Here is a 24,857-nt window from a genome sequence, read left to right on the forward strand (position 1 = left end):
GTACATAAAACTTTTAAATGAATCTCCTGTTGCCAAAAACCGTAGAGTTATCGCAAATCTCGTGATGGCGATGAAACATGTATTGCTGTTCTCATGTTTGTATAATTTCTTTTTATTTTTGGTCCAATTTTGTTTAAGAGAAAGTCAAAGTCGCCTTTTGAAATTCTAGCCAAGTTCTTGAATAATTTATTATCAAGGCTTATTACTGCTAGACTCAAATTGTCTACAGTTTCACGCCTATTTAAATAAGGTCGAATCCTCAATCTCTTCTTTTTCTGTTCTTTTAAAATTAATATAAGCTGCTGCGACAAGTGTGATTTCATCAGCCATTGTTGCCGGTATGTGTGGCCCGTTTAGGAGTCTGCATCATGGGCCATACTATTGCTGACATATTGCAACACATGGCCCGGCCATAGATTGCTCGGCCATCATCTGCATTAAAACATTTTTGTGATGGCCGGACAATTAATTGCCAATAGTGCAGCCATCAATTGCAGAAAAACATGGCCCGTTTAGAAGCCCCATTACATACAATATAAGCGAAATAATGAAATGTTAATTAATATTATATAAGAAATTAATGCTATGTAACAGTTGAAGAGTACTTACTCCAAAGATTTAGATAATCGCTACCTTTCTGAAACTAAGAAAGCCAGTGAGCAAAATGTACAGCCTTGGCTTGTACATAGATAAAAATATAAAATATATGCCTGAATGTTATATTTGTTTTTCAGTTGGATCTAATACTTCCACTGTTCCCAAGAATAATCATGTAAATGTTGGACCTTCTATATTTCCAATGGTTGTAGAGAAACAAAGTAAGAGATTTTTACCGTTTTCTTTCCAACAAGAGTAGAATAGAATTATATGCGTTAATTATCATTTTCCTTTCGCTTTATTTCCGTAAAAGGTTTTTACAGACATGTTTATACTGATTACTTAAAATAAGATTTACGTATTGTCGGCATCGCAGCCACTAATTTTGGTGTCTATTGGATACAGTAGCTGTTATAGCTGTGCCGTATTCTCGTGTTGAACATGCAACTGTATATAATAAATTAAGCACATAATATTTTAGAACCACAAATGATATCTGAAGCAATATCGATTCAAAAATCAAAATTTTCAACGGAACCTAAACTTCAGGGAAGTGAACTTATGAAAAACTCTAAATATATTGAAACTGAAGGTTTGTATATGAATTTAAGTTAACGTTAAATAGAGTACTAAAGACTTTATCAAGGAATCGGAAATTAATCACTGTAAATTTGATTCATGTATTTACCTTTGTAGATTTTACTTAAAACTATAATTCCAAAGTTAGACAAAGAATGGCCGTACGCTTGGCCTAAAGGTCCTTGACAGCTCAGTTTGGGCTGTTTTTTAAGCTACTTGCAACAGCTAGTTTCAAACTAAAGTAATAAAATAATCAATTCTCACCCAACTCTTCGAGCGGACGTAAAACACAAAATTGCTAAAATGAATAACAGCACATGTGCATTTTTTATATGATTTTTATCTAATATATAAAATTCTAGTGTCACAATATCCGCTTCATACACCTCTGAAGCGGCTCGACCTTTTAATTTTTTTTATGCATATGCAGTAAGTCTAAGAATCAAATTTCGAACAACATCTTTCGAACCCCTAAGTGATAAGGGGTGTCCATCCCAAAAAAAATATTTATTTTTTTGACAATTCTTTGTTTTTATTTTTTAATCTACCCTCTGCGATCAACCCCTATTTTTTTATTTGTTAGCTTATAACTTGAACTCTGAGCATTATATAGAGAAAAATCACAAAAAAGCCTAAAATGTTTTTATGTTGGTATGTACTAAAAAGGTAGGCTAGGCATTAAGGAGAAACGAAGTTCGCGGGGGAAGCTAGTTAAGTATAAAAAAATATGTTAAACATTAACTAAATAAACGCCAATTACGAGTATACTTTCAATAATATAACACAATATTTTTATTGGAAATTATTATTGCATTGTATTGGTGTTTAAAAGATCCAGCTAGACCCTGTAATCTTATTTTATTTTCAAAGCCACTCAAGCAAGGAAAAGGACGAATACTCCTCGGCGAAGTAAACGCAAAAATGTTTTTTTTTTCTTTTGTCCCTTAAAGACATCATTATAATGCTAGACGTCTCACAAAATCTCTTTCTATGCTTATTTTTATTTGAACAAAGATTCTTAAATAAATGAGGCCTTTGAATGTAACTTGGGCATAAAAATGAATAGATTTTTGCATTAAGAAAATAACTTTATCAAACAATTTATTTACATTTATTTACTTGTTTCTAATTCAATAGCTATAGTTTAATTTATTACTTTTGGCTTAACAAAAAGGATCATTATTTTTATTCAGTAGGTCGGTCTTTACTATTAATAGTAGGCTGAAAAGTTTATACATCATTATATACATACTTTTAGGGTAACACAGAAAAATATGCTTTTTATGGAATTTGATTTGATTAATCAATATATGTAGTTTCGAGAGTGATACAACAATTATAGAAGTTATACAATTTTTATTTAGCTAATTAGGCTTCTGTTTCGGCGATTATCTCCGCATCAGCAATCATTTATTCTTATTAATTGTTGAGTTGAATACTTTAAAAATATTGGAACATGAAACTGTCCGAGTAATGAGTTTCTAGCTTTCGTGGTAAAGCATTTACAACCAAAGGCAATGAAAGTAACATAATTTCCTTTTTACCTCTACTTTGTATTTAAACTAACCAATAATTTATATTATAGTGTTGGGCACTTATGGCTTAATATTCCATAATTTTATTCCAGGAGCCTGCCTTAAGAATATGTCTACAAATTTAGAAAGTGCAATGATTCAAAAAGTCAATCAGTGTTCAGGTTTGTTCAAAAGTGTTTGTTTTTATAAGTTTCATATGAGACCTTAAGTTAGGTAAAATAAATAATTACGTAGAGAGCTGGATTTATGAAGTATTTAAAAAGTAATACATTTAATCATAAGTACAGGATATGTACCAGTAATTCAGACATAACTAGGTAAATTTTTACTAATCTGGTTTGGTTTGGTTTCACAAATAATTCGACTGATTTATGAAATTTTTCTGTAACACCTATATACACTATTTACAGTTAAAAATATTATTTTTATTAGGCATTATTGTGTGTTTAATTTTATTATAAAGTTAAATTCAAAATCATTTATTTATATAGGTAACACAATGTACACTGATGAACGTCACAAAAAGAATTACATAAAATGCTTCTAATTTTACACTTACTGCCAGATTTTAAATCAAGTTCGTAAAACGGAAGAGAAGAACTGGCAATAAACTATCCGTCACTCATTTTAATCGTCAAGTTTTTTTTGTTTTACACAAGGAGCTGCAACCATTACATCATGTTCCACATGACTTCTATCAGCAGGAGGCATGGTGAAATAGGAGCTCTCTACACTTACTTCTCACGGGAACAACACACACCTATATCACAATAGTCGTTTTAAGCTTATATGGGGAAACAAATATATCATGCACGCTAATGAGTGTTAGGTGACTTTGGGACATTAGTCCGTCCATTCCTATGTAGATATATATATATCCATTGATAACAGGTGTTGCAAATCTCAATATAATTTATTCTAATCTAAACATAGGTAACATAATGTACGAAAATAATAAATAAAAACTTTTATATAGACACTTCTTTTCAAATCAAGACTTTTGCATTTTTTTTTCTCAGCAGAATGCAACACAATTAACTGTAATAATAAATTATAGATTGTGCGCATCACAGATTACGTAGGTGCATTAACAAAACCATAGTATATATTATTTGATATTGTGTTCCACAGATACAATGTGTATGCCGACAAGTGCTGTCAGCGCACTGGTTTTTAAAAACGAAATTCCGCGTCAAATTTATCCGCCGAATATGATGATCACGTGTCATAATGCAGGTAAATTTACAGCTTTTTGGCCACTATTTGTTTTCATGTCAAAATAGGAATCTACAATTTAAGTGATTTTTCAATGAACGTCAAATTATGTGCAGTATTTTAGATCAAAATTTGTTTTCAGTACTTAATGTGTATAGACGCTGTACGGTATTTCAGAATGGTATTGTTTCATACAATATACTATTTCCTTACAAAGATATACTAGCTATTAGTCAAAGGGTTATAGTCCGAGGCTTCCGACTCATAAAGCTGTTACTTAGACCATTCTAACTCTTGATGTCATAATCTTGAGTTTATTGCTTTTAAGTCATCGTTACAACTGTAATTGTATGAGAACTCTAAATTACTTTAAAAATATAACGTGCACAGTAACGTGTATATTATACTAATAATAATCATTTATTTATTGCAAGAATATGGTACAAAATGTTAAGGTGGTACAATCGTAAGTCGTTCACATAATATTCTGCCACACACAGTGGCGCGCAAATTTATCTTAATTTACATTTAACATTATTAGTCAAAGTCAATTCTTATATTATCTGTATCGGGCATATCATGCTTTATTAAATTTATATCAATTAAAATGTCTCACGCAAATAATCATTTATACGTACTGTAACTCGAAGTTGTTAATTAATTGAATAAACAGTTAAAAATAAATGAGTCACGACACAACCTTTTTAGGTCCGGGCCTCAGAGTTCTGTATTAGTCTCATGACCATTTGTCAATTTAAAAAGTAAGTAGGGTATCAGCCTCCTGTGTGTGTCACACGCCGGCGACTTTTTGTGTCTAAATTTTGTCGGATTCCCCTCAATGTTTTCCTTCGACCGTTCAGGCAAATGTTAAACGCGCACATAGAAAGTGCATGAGTACACAGCCGAGGATCGAACCTATGAAATGAGAGTCGCAGTCTGAACCCACTATGCGAACTCTGAAATAAATAAGCTTAGTAATTTCAGCCACGGAAATAACATTTAAGCCAACGATAGAAGCTCCTCAAATAAACTCATCGAATATTTGCCAATGTAACCTGCCAAGAGCAAACAACTCATCACATACAGGTAATTAATTTATACGATCAATACATTAGTGCGTTATACGTTGCCTCCGATTATACTGATGATTTTTTTTTTTAATATGGTATTTGAAATGCTATGTACCACCAACAATGTGTCGTCAGCTTGGATGTTGCTACCAGATAGCTACGAGATACCTACGGCATCATACTACCACAGATTTACAATTTTTTTTATGAATTAGCATGGTATCAAGACCAATAATCATCCTTTATTTACGCCCCGTAGAAATGGAAAAATAAAATAAATCAGTGGCGCAACCTCTTTAGGCCTGGCCTTCAGATTTCTGGATCTGTTTCATGAACATTTGTCAATCTAATAGGCAAGTAGGTGATAAGCATCCTGTGTCTGACACACGCCCTGGACTTTTTAGGTCTAAGTCATGTCGGTTTTCTTACTTTTATTTCACCTGTCAGGCGAATGTTAAATGCCCACATAGAATGATAGTCAATTGATGCACATCCAGGGATCAAACCTACTGCCTCAGGGATGAGAGTCCCATGCTGAACACACAAAAACCATAAACAAAATCTATTTTTTGTCATTTTTGTCGCTGTCCGCTTGACGGAAAATGTCACGGTAGGAAAACGATTTTGCTCCAATCACGCACATATTAAATATTGTAGTTATAACAAAATTATACCGATTTAATTGTGAACAAGGAGTATACATTTTATGCCTATATTAATAATAATAATAATAAGTCGTTTATTTTGCAATGAAAGTGGTACACCTAGATTTTATTATTTATCGATTAATAATAAACGTTAGAACGTTAAAACAATATGTTGATGTCATATGATTTTAATTAATTAATTACAATTATAAAACATCGTTACCTTTGAAGAAAGGATTTTGAAAAAACTCACAAAAGCAAAATTCACAACGAATACAAAGTGAAAGAAGTCGCTTTATTCACATTCCGTTCACGTTAATATTAGTATAAGATTATGTTTCGCGTAGAAAAATATAAGTTTATTTTATTTCAGCTGGAGAAATAAAATGCAGTCCGACAAAAGTGCCTCCGGCTTATTGCGATTGCGGCCTTTCAACAAATACAGATTTGAAGAACAATTACAGCAATATAGGTATTGTTTTTTATTGTACCTATCTGTTACAGACAACAAACAATGCAATTTAAAAAGCGCAGATAGCGAAGGGTCGATTGGTCCCTTTCACCAGTTGAGGCTTAGTTTTTTTTTTTATAGAACAGGGGTCAAAGGGGCAGGAGGCTCACCTCATGTTAAGTAATACCACCGCCCATGGACACCCTCAATGGTTTTAAGTTATTATTTGTATAGCAAATAGATTTAAGCAGCCGTGCTGGGACGGACGTTAGTCATGAGCTTGCTTCGCTTTATAATTGGGTTTGACCATCACTAACGTTCGACCAATAAACGGAACAATTACAACTCCACTTTGAGTTTCATTTCGAGAGTAGCGGCGCTGCTTGCGTTCAAGACGCCGAATACTATAGGCGTAGTAATCATATACAAAACTAATAATGTGATAAGCATATTTAATTTTATCGAACAAATAACTTGTTTTTACAGGTCACTGTAATGCTTATTATTTATTAAATATATTTCAAGATATCTTTATAATATATTTGCATGAATAATAAAATACTTTTTCTAATATAGGTACCGTTATAAAGCCAACCTTTGGTTATTTTACTTCACGAATAATTGGGTCCATATAAATTGTTATGAACACATTACTAGCGGTCTGTAGTGCCTTCGTACGACTGTTTTTTAAATTAATCACGCATCCAGCCCAGATCTTTGCAATTTTATTCTAAAAATAAAAGAATTGACTTTATCGTCCGAATAAAAGATTGTTGTTTTTCAGGTAAAGACATGATCATAAATCCTCTCCCGATTTCTCCTACTGTTACCATAAAAGCTGAGTCAATTCTTCCGAGCGAAGGCTCCAAAAGAAATGATTCCATACAGTTGATGTCGAATAAAGGTTAATTTAAATGTATTTAAACTACTCCTATATAAGAAAACAGATCTAAAAATTATATCTTAAGCTAAAGGTGTTGAAGCATTGTGGTTGCTGTTATCTATGAATCTTTTTAAAAATATGTATTTGAACTTTGAAAGTCTAATGACGTAAACACAATATCGAGAATAAAAGATAGCACTATTGCTCAAACAAAATAACACGTCATTTTCACAAAGTTTGTATCACCAAATAGTTTTCTTTTTGCTTGAAAGTGCGCTTTGTTCTATGTTTGACACTTATCTGTGGCCGGATTGGCGCCATTACGTACGTCAGAATACTTCTAAAATCCTCGCCTTATTCTCGTCTTACATTTTACTTTTGCATGTTTTAAATAATTAATAATTATTGTATCTTTATAGATTCAGAAAAATCCAACTTAATACGTGCAACAGCTACTTCTACTCATTCCACTTTAAAAAACAAAAGTAAAAATGGTAAGCGTATTAATTGGCCGTCAACATATAATCTTCAAATGCATATTGAATGACAAAACATTAATTACGGTGGGTTTTTGTACATAAGAACAAAAATCTTAAATAATTATTGAAGTTAAACTTCTAATGCGACTTCCGACAAGATTGTGTTAAACGTTTAACGCTCCTGGAGAGAGGGAATAGAAAGAGACAGAGTGAGAGTGAATGGTTCCTATTTTTATTTCCACATTACGAACTTTCTCTTCCTCCGCATGGAGGGACTCCACGCCTTTTTTATTTTAAAGCATTACTTACATTTCATACCATGCATACAAAATAATTAAACTTATTATTTTACATTATATGTTTTTTCCTACGTAGCTTAGTTAATGAAGTATTTGGCTATTTTTTTTAATATTTCCAATTGAATTATGGCAGTTAATGTTTTGTAATTTTTTTGTCAAAGATAACTTTTGCAGGAAAGGTAATCCTTAGGCGCTTATTAGTATCGTAAAACTTTATTCTGGGTTCGGTGCTCCACCGAAGGTTAATAATTAAATTTATTGACCAAACATCTAAATAAAAATATTAATATTATGCTACTTTCATATGTTTATTTTTATGTAATGGTTTGCATAATATTTGGATGCTAAGCAAGAACATATTTTTTTAGAATCAAATGCGACGATGGCATCACCAAATTATAAATCAAATATAAAAATATCTACGGGCACGTTAACAACAGAATCAAGCTTTCAAGATACCCCAAGTGTTATTACTGGTAAATCAAATTGATATATGAAATGTACCAGATTCAACGGAGAAGTATTTTCGTTGCAAACTTTAAAATTGAATTCACTGTACTGTTGAATGTAGGTGGTTATAGTTTGTAAGCAGCGTTGTTTAATATTGAATTATTCAATTAAGTCCTGTAACCGATTAGGACATGGACCAGACACAGTTTTTGCGTATATTTTATTAATGTTCTTATTGACAACTTGGTGAGCCTTATAAAACGGGTAAAAAAAAGGTAATAGAAAAACGTCATTTTTCGTTGCGGGCGCCCGTCGAAAGGCGACCGCGGGACGAGGTAGCGCGGGGAAAGTCGAAAAGTCTATTTTTTTTAAACGTATTCATTGAAAGTTTTTTAAGGTGTGTAATTAAATATAGATTGTAGTTTAAATATATATTGGTTCCTGCGTAATTATCGACATATACATCACATTCTTTGTTCGAAATTTAAAAGTTTTTTTTTTATCTTATTAATTGTAAATAAATTTTTCTCAGATACATTAATCCCTTGTAAACGACTAGAGAATAGAGGGTTGGCTAAACTAACGACCCCTAAAGGAACGGTGTTGACTTGTGCAGGTAATATTGGAAAACCTTTACCTATAAATAGTAAATAAAAATATTATTTGCTCTTTCATGTATCACGTAAAAGAATTAAAAATACTCCATTAAAGGAATGGGTTTTTCTACAAGTCGTTGAAGCATTTGGGTAGATTTTCATATTTGAAAATGTAAGATGACACAAAACAGGCATACTTTGTTCTGTCATTATCTGTGTAACGTGAGGGTATATTGCTCTGCAACATGCATCTGGCGTACAGATACCGGTAAACATCTTGAACAAATGTCCTTGCCTGCGCAGAAGCAATTTTAGATATCAGTGAGGGGTGGCGGAGGAGAGTGACGTTCGATCTCGTGATTGGTAAATTGACGTTTTTGTCCCCTGTTCCCGCACTTTAATGTCAAAAAAGTTTTAGTATTTTTTTGTGGTTGCTTCTTTTAATATAATTGATGACTATGTATGGATGTAAAATTCATGATAATGACTATGTATGAAGTCATATTTTCTTGTATAGTTTACGCATACTTGATAACGACTTAAATAAATTAATAAATAAATATCGCTATTGGAAATTTGTATCTGAAGCTAGATAAGTCAAAGTTGAAAACATCATCCAGAAAAATCCACATTTTGAAATTAGAATTAATTTTTATTTCTAGAACACGAGCCAATGGTGTACTGTGCCGTTTCGTTTTATAATTTCTCAGTAATGAGACTTACTGTTTAAGTTGCTTGATTGTTGTGATTATTATTAAAGGGCTATCATGCACTTTAATAATAATCACAACAATATATATTGCCAGCCTTTTAAGAGCGTATCAGTTTTTAAAAGGCCGGCAACGCACTCGCGAGCCCTCTGGCATTGAGAGTGTCCATAGGCGGCGGTATACCTTAAAATCATGTGAGCCTCCTTCCAGTTTGCCCCCTGTTATATAGAAACAAATGAACAAATTGTAAGGCCTGCTTTACCACCCAAGCTTCTTTCAAAGCAAAGAAAGTTCACCTAAAAATGAATTCATAGTTATTAAACATTTTAGGAACGAAAATAACTTCAGTATCTTCCGTCAATCTTCAAACCTGCTCCGTGTTCTGCAAACCAGCTAGTACTATAAACACAGGTAATTTGACAGGTTGATTTTATTAGTGACGTCTGCGGCTGCAATTAGGAGGATGACGTCATACATTCAATTTGGGTATGATTTTAGACCTTTGCTCTTCCACATTTACATATTTCTTTAAAACCTAGTGTAAGGACTAATTCAATTTAGGGACCTTAAGATAACAGCTACCAATTTTTATAATTTGTTGTACCCTACCATCCCTAATACAAATAATTGGGTAAATAGATAGTGACTAAAAATGTTACAGCAATGACCACAAATTTGGTTTCCACAAGGAATACACAATGCTTTACAGCGCCATCTTTGTTCAGACGCCGACAAAGGGATACATCAATAGGTATGTTTTTATAAATTGTTAGTCATGTCAATTCTACGGAGGACAAGCGAGCAAGGTACTGTATTAGGCAGGTGAGAATAAGTTTCTCAAGAGAGAGAGAGAGAGACAGATGTCAGCAGGCAGCAAGAGCAAGAGTTTAAGTGCTTATTCCAGATAAGAAGGTTCCAACACTGTTGACTTTTTAAGGCTACCTTCGAGATTTTTTCATAAAAATCTTGTTATGAAAACTGAATTTTATATAGATCATTGTCTTTATACTATCGGAAAGTACAGAGTATACTACTAAAGAAACTTAATAAAAATAATTAATAAGTTTTGTCTTCTTGGTTATTCTGATATTGTATGTAAGGCCTGTTCCTTGTCTTATAAACAAATACTTCTGTCTATAATTTATAGGTTTAGACGTGACATTGGAGGATATGAAACAAGACGGTTGGACTTCTACTAACGACATTATAGATTTAAAATGCGATATTGGTAAGCGAATTCATGTTTAAGTCTATTAACCCTAAAAAAGCTAAAACATGTGTTCACTTTTTTTTATAGAACAAGGCAAAGTCATATTTATGTGTACAAAAACAGACGTTTAACAATTTATTGACTACAAGTGTAACATGATTTTTAGCACTTCTAATCATTAATATCAATACTAATAAAAATTTGCCGTTTAATTTTTCAAACACTCATAAATTGCAAGATGACTATCACGGTATAGAAATAAAAATGATTGTTACGTAAAATTATTCGTTTCTCTGAAAGCGAATCCATCTTAATCCCGATAAAAACGTGCAATTATATTTAAAAAGTATATACAATACGATCAGCAAAGTTACAAATTTATGGATATCTCGTTTTACATCTGTTAAGAAATATATATATATATGTTAACCTCAAAGTCGTGGTAGAGCCACAGTAGTCCAGGCATAATCTTGTTAGTTTTATTTGCTCTATGTGCAACGTTAGTTAGCAGAAGCCAATAAAGCGATACATCTGGTGTTTACTATAGAAATACAGTTCGATACTGCACTTTAGTAGAAGGAATTTCAATCCTTATTCCTCTAGTTTAAATATGCAAATAAAATTATTATTTGATTTCCTTCAGCGCTGTCTACGACAAAGTTGATTGATACAGCGTCGTTCAATTGTGGAGCCCAGCTTTCTCAACGAAGTTTTAATGATGGTTCGTATGTTATACAACTAAAATTATTTATTTCGGTTTATAGACACACATGAGTACACACTAATCAGTATTATACTTAGGTCACGGCAGTTTTTAATGTAATTAAGAATTTTAATTTTTATGTAAGCTCTCGGTTATAGAATATCAAATAAGACAAACCAAAGATTAACTCAATTGGCAAACATTATTTGTTTATCGATGTAGATGTTAACTTAAACTCAAACTTTACCTATAAAAATGTATCAATACAATAGATACAAAAATGTCTATCCCATTCGCATAGAAAGACAATTCTTTGTTTTTATATATTTCTCACGATATTTTCCTTCACCGTTCGAGCGAATGTTAAATGCACAGATAGAAAGAAAAGTCCATTGATGCACAACCGGGGATCGAACCTACGACCTAAGGGATGAGAGACCCTGTTAACAACACTAAACGAAAATGTCTGTAAAACATTGCTATCAGGCTTTCTGTAACAGTTTTTTGCAATTTATAAACATTAATGTTACATATAATAGTACCCCATATTTACTTATTGTAATAGAGAAATTATCATTTGGCTCATTTTATCGTGGATTTGAGTTCGCTAAAGCTCACGTTATATGATGCTATAAACTTGGAGATAAGTAGCTGAAAATGATTTCAGTAATCTCTTGACATTTTTAATGGTTTTGAATCTTTATTGGTTGAATTAAATTTTAAGTTGATATAATTTTAACTGCGCCTAATTTACGGTAAATTGTTTGTCATACCACATCAAACTAAATTCGATATAAAATTAATTAAATATATTAAAAATAAAAAAACTCCAAAGCAATATAAGTAATATTGCTTTGGAGTTTTTTTTATTATATAGTAAATAATAATAATTATTAATTATTTACTTTTATTGTTTACACGCATAACATACCTATACTTGCCGCTCTGTAACAATTATTGCTTCTGCGTGTATTAAAAAATGATTAAAGCAAGGAACATATCAAATGTGTTTCATTCCATTAGTGACACTTATGCCTTCTAAATTTAAGTTTTCTTGTTTAAAATATAAATAAAATAATCAATACTTTATTGACGATATTGTTTGCTAAATTTTGTTTATTTGAACAATGTTGGCCTAGTGGCTTCAGCGTGGAATTCTCATCCCTAAGGTCGTTGGTTCGATTCCGGCTACTACCAATCGATTTTCTTTCTAGCATTTGACATTCGCTTGAACGATAAAGGAAATTATCGTGAAAAAACCGGCTTGCCTTAGACATCAAAAAATGACGGCGTGTGTCAGGCACAGGAGGCTGTTCACCTACTTACTTATTAAATTAAAAAAATATCCAGGACAGATTTTTTAAATATATTTTGTTAACGATTTTTAGATTTTCGCCCGACAACATCAACGGTTTTCACCAATACGGAACTGGAAGTGACGGAACCTAAAGTGTTATTAAATGCTTCTGTTTTGACAGATAGAAGCAAATATACAACAGAAACGTATGCACAATACAGTAATAAAGGCAAGAATGGTTGGTCTTTCTTATATTATATCTTTTATATTTCTATATTATATAGTGATGTAAAATGTTTGTTATTGAAACAATTCGTGCAGAAGAGTGGTTCAACTGCTATTGAAGCTTCTAGTTTAATTGGCATTCCAGAATACGAGGATTAAACTTTTTCAGCTTTATTAACTTTGCTTTAAAAGTTCTCTTATATGGATTTACATAAACACAGATTTACTTTTTTTTAATTAAATTGGCATAAAGCGAAATATGTTACAGTTTTATAGCAGTATTATAAATATCCGCCTTATTGATGCTATATACATTTAGTTGTATATATAGCCATATAGCATCTTGTTGTCTTGTTCCATTTGTTTTGTCTAAATAACTTTGTATTAAGAATTTTTGTTTTTCTTGCTTACCTTATTATATTTCCAGTTGACAAGATATATTCACAATACGATAATGGCGAAGATACGCGTAAAAAAACAAGATTTCACAGCTAGGAACAATTTTTATTGGAAAAATCCATAGTCGTTTTTTAGTATTTTTTTTTTTTTAATTATTTTTTGGTTTCCCTTCGTTTAAACCTTCCCTGAACGACCATACATATATCAAATTCATAATTAACCAAAACGGTCCGGCCGTTCTTGATTTATAGCGAGACAAACGAAAAGCATGCATTTTTTTCTATATATAGATTCGATGTATTTTTCATATAATCATGAATCAAGTTCTGGTAACACTACGTTAATTGTCGGATCGATTAGTTATATTAATAAATACATAAATAGATCGTATCCTGCCGTGTTATCTTTTAATACAGCGAGACTGTAAAAAATAATAATTTTAACAAGTGTTTTATAAGGCGGTAATCGGTAAGTAATGTAATCGCTAATGAATTTTCTAGATTCGTTAGCGTCGGAAAATATAGGCCGCAGTCAACTGATGTCTGTTCGTATGCTTGGAGACTCTGTTTCGGATATGTCAACACAAGCCCGACCTTTATTAATCGATGCAGGTATACTTTAGTTTATTATTGAAGCACTGTGCAAATATAAAAAATAATTGTCAATAGCTATCAGTTTAATAAAAATATTATGTAGATTTTAACGAAAATCCAATATCGCCTAAGGGTCAGAAACATATAATAGGATTATTTGCACTGTCATTTGCAGAGACCCGCACAATGCCAAAGGGAATCACTTCAGCCGCTGTTTTTACTTCACGCTTCGAATTGGATCGAAATCCAAGAGATTCTAAAGAAAATGTTATAGGTATGAGAAATTTGGCCTTACAAAACGTACAGTATTTGTAATGTACCAAGTTTTAGAAGTTACATCGTAACCATGGTGGTAGTATGGTTGTGTAATTAAAAAAATCTAATTAAAGTGAGTATTAATTCTTAAAAGGACGGCAACTCACATCATTGAGAGTGTCCATGGGCGACGGTATCATTCAACATCGGGTGGGTCTCCTGCCCATTGCTGCAGCTAACCTAACAACTATATAAGCAATACATAAATAATGTCCAAAAAATAAAGTGATAATGTAACTTCAATTAATAGTGTAATTATTAATTGAAGTTACATTATCACTAAAGGATTTTGTATGTGTATTTTTTAGATTTAGGAATAGCTGAGGTGAAAGCGGATATCAAATCGAATAAGGAGATGCCCAGTAAGTAAAATATTAAATTTAATATTAAGGAATTCTATGTATTTTGTTCCTCAACTCTTCATAAATATTTATTCGAACTTATATAATTCTTCAAAACATTGGCGACGTATGAATGTGAACAAAATTTTTATATATCTTATTTTATTTAAGAAATTTCTTCAATACGGCAATATAATTTGTACGGCTTGGTAATTCAATTAGAAGTCCACATAAAAATTGTAAATGCACCAGACTTTGACAAAGTGAAGACACTAGCAAAAATGAACGTTTTTAATTAAAAATTATTTTTAGCTGACGTCAAAAAAGAAGTTGTTTGTCACGCAAATACATGTTATACTAACTTTATCAAATATATTAAAATTGTGTGAAATTTTCTTAGAAAATAGTAAAACCAAACTCAACATTTTTAATCTCGTTTTCAAGATGTACATATATATTGTTTCGCATAGTTTCAAAACGTGTGCCAAGTTTGCTAATTTACTTACTTGTTTAATTAATTCTATCCCATGAACTTTGTAACCATTTAGATTTTCAAGTCTTAAACCTTGTAGGCTTCTCGCTTTAGCTTAAGAAATCTGAACTTTTGTTCATTCACTAAGCTAATTAAAACTTTTAAACATTTGAAAGTATCTTCGAAAACAAAGTTATATTTGATATTTGTGAAACTTTGAGAATGTTATTATTAGAGAGTTTCTTAGCTAAGTGATCCTCGTAAAATTACAGCCAATAGCCAACAAGAGACGCCGCCACCAAAGCAGCAAGTATTTCCCTCCCAAGCTGAGAAATCGAACCTGGTACCACGCCATCCAAGTGTAGTTATATCCAGTAACTTGAATGCTGCCAAGTGGATGAACGGATGCACCAAAGATGGTAAAGTTTTCGTTTTGAGTATTATTCTAAATGCAAAATAGGTAGGTAATGTCAGCCTTTTCTTCTCTGTTTCTTGTCAGTTTTTCATCCCTTTGGATAGCTTCAAACCTCGGTTATACAACAATGGGCTTTCTTTCTATCGGCGCATTTAACAAAAGCTTGAACGATGAAGGAAGACATTCTGAGGAAACCGGCTTGCCTCAGACTGCTGCAGACTTGCCATAATTCGACGCTTGTGTCAGGCACAGGAGGCTGATTACCTACTTGCCCATAAGATTGACATAATCTGAAACACACACACAGACTTAAACAGTTTGTAGCGCCACTGGTTTCTTTTTTTTTATATAGAACAGGGGGAAAATGGGAAAGAGGCTCACCTGATGTTTAGTGATACCACCGCCCATGGACACTCAATGCCAGAGGGCTCGCGAGTGAGTTGCTGGCATTTTAAGAATTGGTACGCTCTTTTCTTGAAGGATCCTAATTTGCGTTTATAAAATAAATAGACTTATATTTTATAAACGCAAATTTATAATAAAAGTCTATTTATAAATGACTAGTGTTATGTGTCCATGAAAGTGTAAATTAATAGTCTTGCGATATGGCTAAGGGCCGTGTTGCTTGTCATTGCATAAGTAGCAAACGATAGCTTATATAATTAATATTTCATTTATATAATATTTGTAACACTGTATTTCTCTTTTTTTCAAAGTAATTTTAGTATAAATCCTTTTCTATTATCTTTCAGATTACCAATCAATTATAGATATTAGTGAAATGACTGTATCAGAGTCTTTAGAGAAAGCTACTTTGGCTGTCGCTACCTCTAATGCCTTCAACTCCAATTTGAGCGCGAATCCGGAACCAGCTGTTAATTGTAGTAAGTTTTGCTGGCGTTATTTTTAATGCAACATTGTGTTTACGGGTTTTGTGTCTCGAGGAATCCGAAAAGTATTACATTATATAGTTTATTGTCAATAAACTCACATGTTATCTTATGGTTGACCTTACACTCAGATACTCGCATAAATAAGCTAGCGTTTTTTTTATAGAACAGGGGGCAGACGGGCAGGAGGCTCACCTGATGTTAAGTGATACCGCCCATGGACACTCTCGAGAAGAAAATGTTAGCGTAGAAAATGTTTAAAATAGAATATGAATCGGCTGAAACAAATTCAATATGCATGTGAATTTGACCATGGGTTTTCAAATTCTTCTCTCCAATAATCTTCCCCAGAGTTCAAAGAATAAGTCAAAAAGTCGTCTTCGAGCTTTGCGTTATTCTAACTTTATCTTAATATAATAATAAATGTTGTGTGTAAATTAAAAGGCTGGCATTCGCTGGCCTTCTTTGATTAAGAGTGTCCATAAGCGATGGTATCACTTAGCATCAGGGGAATCTGCCGTTTGCCGTCTGTTCCATAAAAAAATGTAAATATTTCAGTGAGTACAAGGCCTCTAGGTGTTATATCGACTGTTAATTTGGCGGATGTTTTGCCTAAATTTGAAGGAAATGAACAAAATACACAACCCACGAACGATAGGCAAGGAGCTAATGAAGGTATGAAGAATTAACTTTATATTGTATTTTTATTATAGTAGTATTTTCTCTATTAGTAATTCCCAAAAGCAAAAAATGTGTATGCGTTGAAATATCGAATGATCGAAATTTTTATAATATGCACAAATGTATCAAAAAGCCACATGTTTTAAAATGTAAAAATGATCACGGCACCAAATGTATAAAATGTTTAACATGAGTATCTGTGAACTAAAGCCACTGGGTTCTAAGTTCTCTCTCTTCTCTCAGTTCTCTCAGTCTCTATAAACTTACAGACCCAATAGACAAGTTCTCTTTCAGACGAACAAAGAGAATCTGCGCTTCAAGTCCGGCCAAACACCTGCGATGCAGGTAAATAGCCTTTACTGATTTTGTACATATTTTGTTTAAAATAACTCATACTTCTGTTTACTGTTGACTTTTGTTAGAAAAAATATTAATTAAAATAATAGTAAATAAATAACCGAGCGAAAGAATTAAAAAATACTGAAACAAAATTATTTCTTCCGTAGTTCAAAGAAGTTCTACAAAACACAATTCAAAGTTTGGTATAATATTAAAGTTGGACAGATATAACAAAAGTAATTGTGTCATTACGATTAATATCGAAACGAACCCTAGAAAATAGGTAGGTTTTTTTATTGTTTATGAATTAAATTTTAGATTTTCATATTATACTTCAGTCTGTTAATATTAATTATTAGATAAAGCGCGATCAAGTGTATAAAGGTCTCTTGTTTTTATATTTGGGTAAATGGGCAGAAGGCTCACCTGTATAAGTGTCACCACCGCCCGTCTCCTACTGCCAGTGTGGTAGCGAGTGCGTTGCCTGCTTTTAAGAATAATTATTTTCTCTTTATACTATGCACGCACTATCTCAAAATTCATAACGTCTTACTCCCTCATAGAGCTTATTAAGGTTAATATTAGATTATATTATCGTTTCTTACCCTAAGTGGAATTGGTCCGGAAATATTATTTATTTAATTACTATATGACAAATGGTTTCTCCATTGGGACGATATATTTCAGTAGCGTGTTTCATTACACACTAATAATTCAAGTTACCAATTAATCAATAAAACACATAGGCAGTTAGCTATATAATTATAATTTTGTTTTAGGTATAAATGTAAAATTACCCCTTCTTATTGAGCGAAGATCAGCCACTGTTCACACATCTCGTCATATTCTAAATAGGCCGAAGAAATGTCACGCAGAAACTGCAGGTAATCTAATAGACAAATTATATTTCTTGTTTACTAGAGTTTCTTGCTATAAGATGTAGGTATACATCTACATCTCTATTTTCTATCGGATTTGTAGCAAATGTTAAGATATAAAAATAATGTGTAAATAAATTATTAAAATATATAGTGGAATAGCGCACGTTTGTGCTAAACAGTGGTAAATGGAAATAACAGAGAGAAGAACAGAGAGTCTTACCTTCAATAGAGACGACTTCGAAGAGATATTCGTAAACGAATCAACAGCATATGCAGTAGAGAAAAACGGCCACATGATGCGTGCGATACATGGACGTTGCGGTGTGGCAATTTATTTTTCCCCTCCCCGCCTCATTAAGCAGGTCACAAGTTATGTCGTGTGACATGGTATAGTAATGTGTATGTAGGATGACGTTGCGGCATCGTACCGCACAGTAACTGCACAGTAACCGCACCGTGTGGCCGCGCTCTTAAAAACAAATATAGGATCTGTTATTATTTTTTTTGCATATCGATGCCATGCTATCTGTATCGCGTAACACACGCGACTAATCATTAGTAATTCAAAATACCCGATAAACCCCGCTCTTTCGGTTGTTTGAAGTCGGTTTTAAAATATTGGCAAGCTTCCTTAAAAGGCTATTTTTAAGCAGATATGTCAATGTCGGTAAAGTAACTCAAACAATTTATTCTCACTTTAAAACGTTTCTCTGAATCGAAGCGGTATCAGTCAAAGTTTGTATTTACGTCATTTATCTTCGAGATCGATTTAGCAATATTAAAAGTGCTTTTAAATATTTCACTTGCATTATATAAAGGATATAAATATATTTGTTTCAGTCATTACAAATCCAGTTGCAATGTTAGTCTTTAGTTCGAAATTTTTTTATAGTAGCAAAAATAGGCAGCCTTCATTAATTTAACTGACGTCGATATCTGGTTGTAAAGTTTATTTATGTATGTTAAAAAATGTTATAAATATTAGAACATACTTAAATTTCGTCGCTAATCTTCCTAAGACATGCCGTGTTTTACATTATATTATGTTATACTGCATGAAATTAATAAATCAGTGGCGCTACAACCTCTTTAGGTCTTGGCCTCAGATTTCTGAAACTGTTTCATGATCATTTATAAATCTAATAGGCAAGTAGGTGATCAGCCTCCAGTGCCTAACACACGTCATCGACTTTTTGGGTCTAAGACATGTTGGCTTTTGTATTGAAATGTTTATGTTCTTGTTCACGTGTAATACGTATTTGTCATATTTCAGATTGTCTATACGTATATGATCGTGCCCGCTGCGTTGTTCATAGTCAGCGGACTGACACGGGTGTCCAAATTAAGTCCACTCATTCGGGGTTTCGGCAGGAAAATAAGGGTAATTTATATATCTTGACGTGGTGTTTACGCGGAGTTTCGCTTTGATTCCCGGTGACAAATGTTTGCTAATTGAGGTTTTAGTGATAGAGGTTTCCTTTTCAAGTAGTTTAAAATGCCCTTATTAATAGTTTGTTTTATATATATGCTTTGCTTCGCCTGCCAATATTTACAAAGCATTTAATCTACATTGTTACTTGTGTCAACTGAGCGTTTTTCAAGGCAGTTTTTGCCGCGCACCACCACTTTGTGGAACCAGGTGCTCACTGAAGTATTTCTGAACCGATTCGACTCAGGGTTTTTAAAGAAGAGAGCGTACCAATTCTTAAAGACCGGCAACGCACTCGCGAGCCCTCTGGAGTGTCCATGGGCGGTGTTTCACTTAAAATCAGGTGATCCTCCTGCCCGTATGCCCACTTTTCTATAAAATATTAAAATTTAACGCACATTTGACTAAAGATGGAAAAATGTTTTCAAATCCTTACATATAAAATATCCGTATTGGTTTTTCGAATGTCGTTATAATGAATACGACTTCAGTATACTTTAATTTATGTTTCCATACATCTGTTATTGTGGAATAAATTTTATGTGTAAAATCATCGGCTGGACTAGACATCATAAGGCCGATCACGTTTCGTTCGCCGTTTCATTGGTAAAATATTATTAAACAAAAAAAAAATGTATTCATACTATTAAATAGAAATATTTCTCTGATCCGATATAAAAAGAGAACAAACTGTGAACGGCAGTGTGGATACAGCCTAAGAAAAAAAAATCATTTTACAGTAAATGTGGATACACCGTAAGAAGTAAAACCTTTTTACAGTAAAACCGTGGCAAGATAATCGTACCGTGGGCTTAGTGACGTCAGTTTTAAAACCGCATTATTGCCACAGACATACCAGCGGTTCGCTTGGCGAAGTTTTGACTCCCCAAGGTATTTGCATTTTTGAATTTGTAATCTGTCGTGTTCGAAATTTGAAGTAGCAAATTTAAATTATATTTAAAAATTTATATTTGAAATTTGTAGCTAATGGAGATTTAAATTTGGAACATAAATTCGAATCAAATTGATGTGTTAAAACACGCAGATCCTGGACTCTCATAGAAGTGATAGTTCTGCCTATATTTACAATTTATATTTTTTACAGTGCATTGCATAATGGTTCAGTAAATTATAGGTTCAATATAGATATTTAAAAAAAAAAGGGTTACATTACTAATAAATATTGAACCTATAATTTACTTTATTTGATATTTTTAATGTTATGAAACACATCTGAATTACATCCTGAGGCTCCGTTATATGAGTTTCCTTGTCAGTTGTCTAGACATTTTATTTTCTGTCGGCAAGTAGGGCGTCTGAAGGCACGCCTTCTGTGCCTGACAGTTGACATAAAGCGATTTTGAGCTTGACAGCTTTATCGGTTTTTAATATACTCTAGATATTTGTCCTTTGATACTCACGGCATTATCCCACCTAATTATGCCACAGTAAGAAAAAATAAAAGTTCAGCCGGATTGGCAGGTCTTCAGAGTTTGAAAGAGCATCGCGCATTTTATTGCTTGACTAAGTAAGCTTTCTGTGTGCCAAATTCCATCTAAATCCCTTGCTTTCTACGTTTCCATTATTAAAAAAAATAAAACAAAATAGCAAACGTTTTATTCGGTCGCAACGCAAAAAATAAGTCAGTAATTGTCAAACTTAGAATAATTACTAATTAATATTCTACTTTTATAGTTATGTTTAATTCCGTAATCCTTTCATATATATTTAATGCCTCCTATAAATGCGATCAAAAACAATTAAACCTATTTTAGCATCAGGGAATCCTGTAGAAAAAAACAAAATGTGATGTAAAATGGCGATGTGCTATCTGGCACCGCGCCGTCAAACAGACAATCATAGAACGAAAAATACATAAAATAATGTATACTATAAAATATATGATACTGTGTATTGTGTTTTCGTTAGTACATATTTATTTTCACATAATAAAATATTTTAGTGTACAAGACGCTGTACGAGACGTCGAGATTAATTGCAAAAGACCGTTCTTTGTCGAAGGAAATTGGAATTGTTGAGAACAAAGCAGGTTGATCCGAACATTTCTAATTATTAGCTACGGTTATATATTTTAGATTTTAAAGTAATTAAATGTCAGTATAATGATTGGGACCCGAAATGCTTCTGGCTTTCAACACGAGACTTCCTGTACCAATTCATGGCGGCAGCAGATCCTCCTCTACTCTTTCGATTAAATAGTCGATATGCCAAATTAGGTGTTCCTTTACTGCCCAATGTTGGCCTCTACGCTGTCGGCTCCATAAATAATTAAATTATTGCTTAATTTTATATTATTATATACCTAAGTACCCTGTACCCAAGTAGATATTTAAAGTTGAAAGTCGAATGTCAATGTTGTAGAACGTTCTGTGCAAGTCCTAAGAGATGATTGGAGTTGTGTGATCTGTCCATATTGTGCTAAGAGATTTACAGCACACGAGTTTGGGAATTTAGGTAAGAATATTTCAAAGACGTTTATCGGAAATTTATTGAGTATTTCCGAATTTTAAGGTTTATTTAAAAATGTGAACAGAAAGTTGATAAATGGCTAATTTTCAAATACTCATTTGTCCCTTTTTATCACAGTTAACACAATTTCACAAAAAAAATACGAAATATTTTTACGTTCCCTTGCCCCTTAGAAATGGTGATATTACATTTTGGCTCTGGCAGTATGGTAATACGTAGGACACAAAATCCTACCTCAAGCGACGCCAATGCTAATTAAGAATCTAGTATGCGCTGAGTAGATTTCGTATATCAAATGTTATTTCAGTCACATCTGGATTTAAAATTATCTTTCATATGCATACATTGAGATTTTTTTAACTGTTTTATAGTCCATATTAACTATTAAAATTCATTTGCCATTATAACAACTTAAATATTTAAATTTCAGTTTGGTTTTACGAGAAATTAATGAATATGTTGTTTTTAGTAAATTTTTAAATAAGGTCTGTGATTAGGCCACCATAGCTTTTAGATATTAATGACTTTTAATAGTACATACTTTTTTATATGTTTAAGATGTAAATAATGAATGGTTGGAAGCGGAGCTGGCTACATGTTGCCGTAACCATAGCAACTACCTAATAAAGAATATCACCCGTATAAAGGATAACTGTAAGCACTTTATTCATTTACTAACACTTGTAAAACATTGCAGTATACAGATAATACAATTAAAATATATCAGTAAAAATCCTAATTTTTAAAAAACGTTGCCCTAGCATAACACAAAAAGTAAACAGTGAATGTGATATTTCACAAAGAAAATGTTAATCATAATTTCAATTCTATACTTTAATATTCAAACACGTTTTCAACTGAAATTTATTAAACGTTTAATTGGTACTTCGGATTTTTTGAAGTCGATAAAATTTTTGTAATGAGGTTTAATTTTTGTAAAATATAAATTAATTTATATTTATTTGTGTAATATATTTCTTTAAAGTCAAAATACAAATTCAAATGGTACGTACTACGAAATAATGTCATTCTGCTTTAACAATAAATCACTATTATGATGATATAGCTGCTAAATTAGGTTAAGTTGTAACTTTTTAGGTATAGGTGGCCGATCAGCTACGTGCCTATTAGATTGACAAATGATCATAAAACAGATACAGAAATCTGAATCCTCGACCAAAAAATGGTTGTAGCGCCACTGAATTATCTATGATTAGTTAAGCAGTATATTATTGTATTATTATGCATATTATATTATTATTTTAGTTAAAAAACATCTGCCAATAAGCCGGCCACAACGGGACTTCGTCGAAGCGTGCACAATGAAGCCAAGCGGGCGCCAAGACAAGAATTGTCAAGCAAAATTCGCTCCAGAATATCTTTGCCAAAATTGTATTTTACCGCCGACAGCCAGCGCCACGGATATACGAGGAGAGGAAAGCCATGACTTGCGAACTGTTTACTATTTCCTTGCCGCCATCGAAGGGAGAGTTCGCAGATTGAAACAAAATTTGTGATCGTAGTTCATTAGTTATTTAATGTTTTTAATAAATCAAAATTTGTAATCTTAGTTTAATAGTTTTCCACTAGGTGGCGCTTAACATCATGAAATTTTTAGTCAATAATTCTTCATACAATATAATTTGAAATCATAATTCTGTTTCCAGCTAGTTAGCTTAACGCAATGTATTAAATATCCACTAGATGGCGCTAAATGAAACTTGTTCTTATTGTACTTATTTGTCTTATGAAATATAAAAATCCGAAATACTTTCTCTTTTATTTAAATATTAATAGTGACGTTACCCTAATTAGATAGGTTAATAAAAAATTACATTGATAACCTACGCAGTTTGATTTTTAGTGGGCATATTTACTTTTTTAGGGGGGTACTTTAGTCAAAAATATTTTTTTCCATTTTATACAATTTATACTAAGCCTCAACAACTAAACTAAATATAATTTCCCCGTTTCATCTCTTGTAATTTTTATGTATTGTGTTATTTGAGTTTCTTTGCAACGAAGTGTGAATAATTAATTAAATAAATAAAACAAAATAATCTGAAATATCTATGAAAGATCGAAATCAATTTAGTTTAATTGACTTAATTTTAATATTGTTGTTAAAACTTAATCTATTGTTTTGGGGTTTGGGGATTTTTCTTGCCAACAGGTAGTAAGAACCTTGGGGTTCTGTCGTTCAGTTCACGAGTTACTACTATTTGTGCTTGTTGCATTTTATGATTTGAGCGATGGTGGCTACGTCAAGAATGTTAAAGTTCTCTATGGAAGCGAATATAACAAACACCGTCGTCGCAACTAAAGCCTTCTTAATTCTTTGAAGAATCTTTCGCATACAATTTATGAGGGCAAGCTAGTCCTTGATAAGAGTCCATGTTTCAGAACTATAACTACACACTTGTAGAAAAGTTTTGTACAAAACAAGCTTCGTATCTATTCTGAGTAGATGCGTTTATAAGTATTTACTAAGGCCAAAGAATCTGAAGATGCGTCTAAGTAGACGATAAATATCTTTCATAAACTTTCTGCTATCAGCTGGAAAAATACTTAATAAAACCGTAAAAAAGGTATCGTAGGTAGATACTATATTGTCTGTGGATGTGCTGTCAGTGTCGAGTTGGAACATTAAATCACAGACAACAATC

General features: G+C 32.4%; 1 protein-coding gene across 1 annotated transcript in view; it reads left to right on the forward strand.

Moving 5' to 3' along the window:
* Positions 1-23,917, forward strand: part of LOC110991973 — a 39,104-nt gene extending 15,187 nt beyond the window's left edge. Inside the window, exons 17-46 of the mRNA XM_045631762.1 lie at positions 735-818; positions 1,079-1,189; positions 2,804-2,872; positions 3,843-3,947; positions 4,911-5,012; positions 6,017-6,115; positions 6,879-6,998; positions 7,397-7,471; positions 8,124-8,231; positions 8,738-8,821; positions 9,842-9,922; positions 10,173-10,262; positions 10,659-10,739; positions 11,365-11,442; positions 12,813-12,959; positions 13,846-13,956; positions 14,114-14,212; positions 14,562-14,615; positions 15,339-15,485; positions 16,234-16,365; positions 16,930-17,046; positions 17,347-17,397; positions 18,171-18,330; positions 18,502-18,641; positions 19,546-19,653; positions 20,482-20,592; positions 21,665-21,751; positions 22,084-22,176; positions 22,750-22,845; positions 23,458-23,917. Coding sequence (XP_045487718.1) covers positions 735-818; positions 1,079-1,189; positions 2,804-2,872; positions 3,843-3,947; positions 4,911-5,012; positions 6,017-6,115; positions 6,879-6,998; positions 7,397-7,471; positions 8,124-8,231; positions 8,738-8,821; positions 9,842-9,922; positions 10,173-10,262; positions 10,659-10,739; positions 11,365-11,442; positions 12,813-12,959; positions 13,846-13,956; positions 14,114-14,212; positions 14,562-14,615; positions 15,339-15,485; positions 16,234-16,365; positions 16,930-17,046; positions 17,347-17,397; positions 18,171-18,330; positions 18,502-18,641; positions 19,546-19,653; positions 20,482-20,592; positions 21,665-21,751; positions 22,084-22,176; positions 22,750-22,845; positions 23,458-23,708 — 3,191 coding nt within the window. The 3' untranslated portion in view covers positions 23,709-23,917. The remainder of the gene's footprint in view (positions 1-734; positions 819-1,078; positions 1,190-2,803; positions 2,873-3,842; positions 3,948-4,910; positions 5,013-6,016; positions 6,116-6,878; positions 6,999-7,396; positions 7,472-8,123; positions 8,232-8,737; positions 8,822-9,841; positions 9,923-10,172; positions 10,263-10,658; positions 10,740-11,364; positions 11,443-12,812; positions 12,960-13,845; positions 13,957-14,113; positions 14,213-14,561; positions 14,616-15,338; positions 15,486-16,233; positions 16,366-16,929; positions 17,047-17,346; positions 17,398-18,170; positions 18,331-18,501; positions 18,642-19,545; positions 19,654-20,481; positions 20,593-21,664; positions 21,752-22,083; positions 22,177-22,749; positions 22,846-23,457) is intronic.
* The last annotated feature ends 940 nt before the right edge of the window (positions 23,918-24,857 follow it).

The sequence above is a fragment of the Pieris rapae genome, chromosome 16, assembly GCF_905147795.1.
Source record: "Pieris rapae chromosome 16, ilPieRapa1.1, whole genome shotgun sequence".
Classification (NCBI taxonomy): domain Eukaryota; kingdom Metazoa; phylum Arthropoda; class Insecta; order Lepidoptera; family Pieridae; genus Pieris; species Pieris rapae.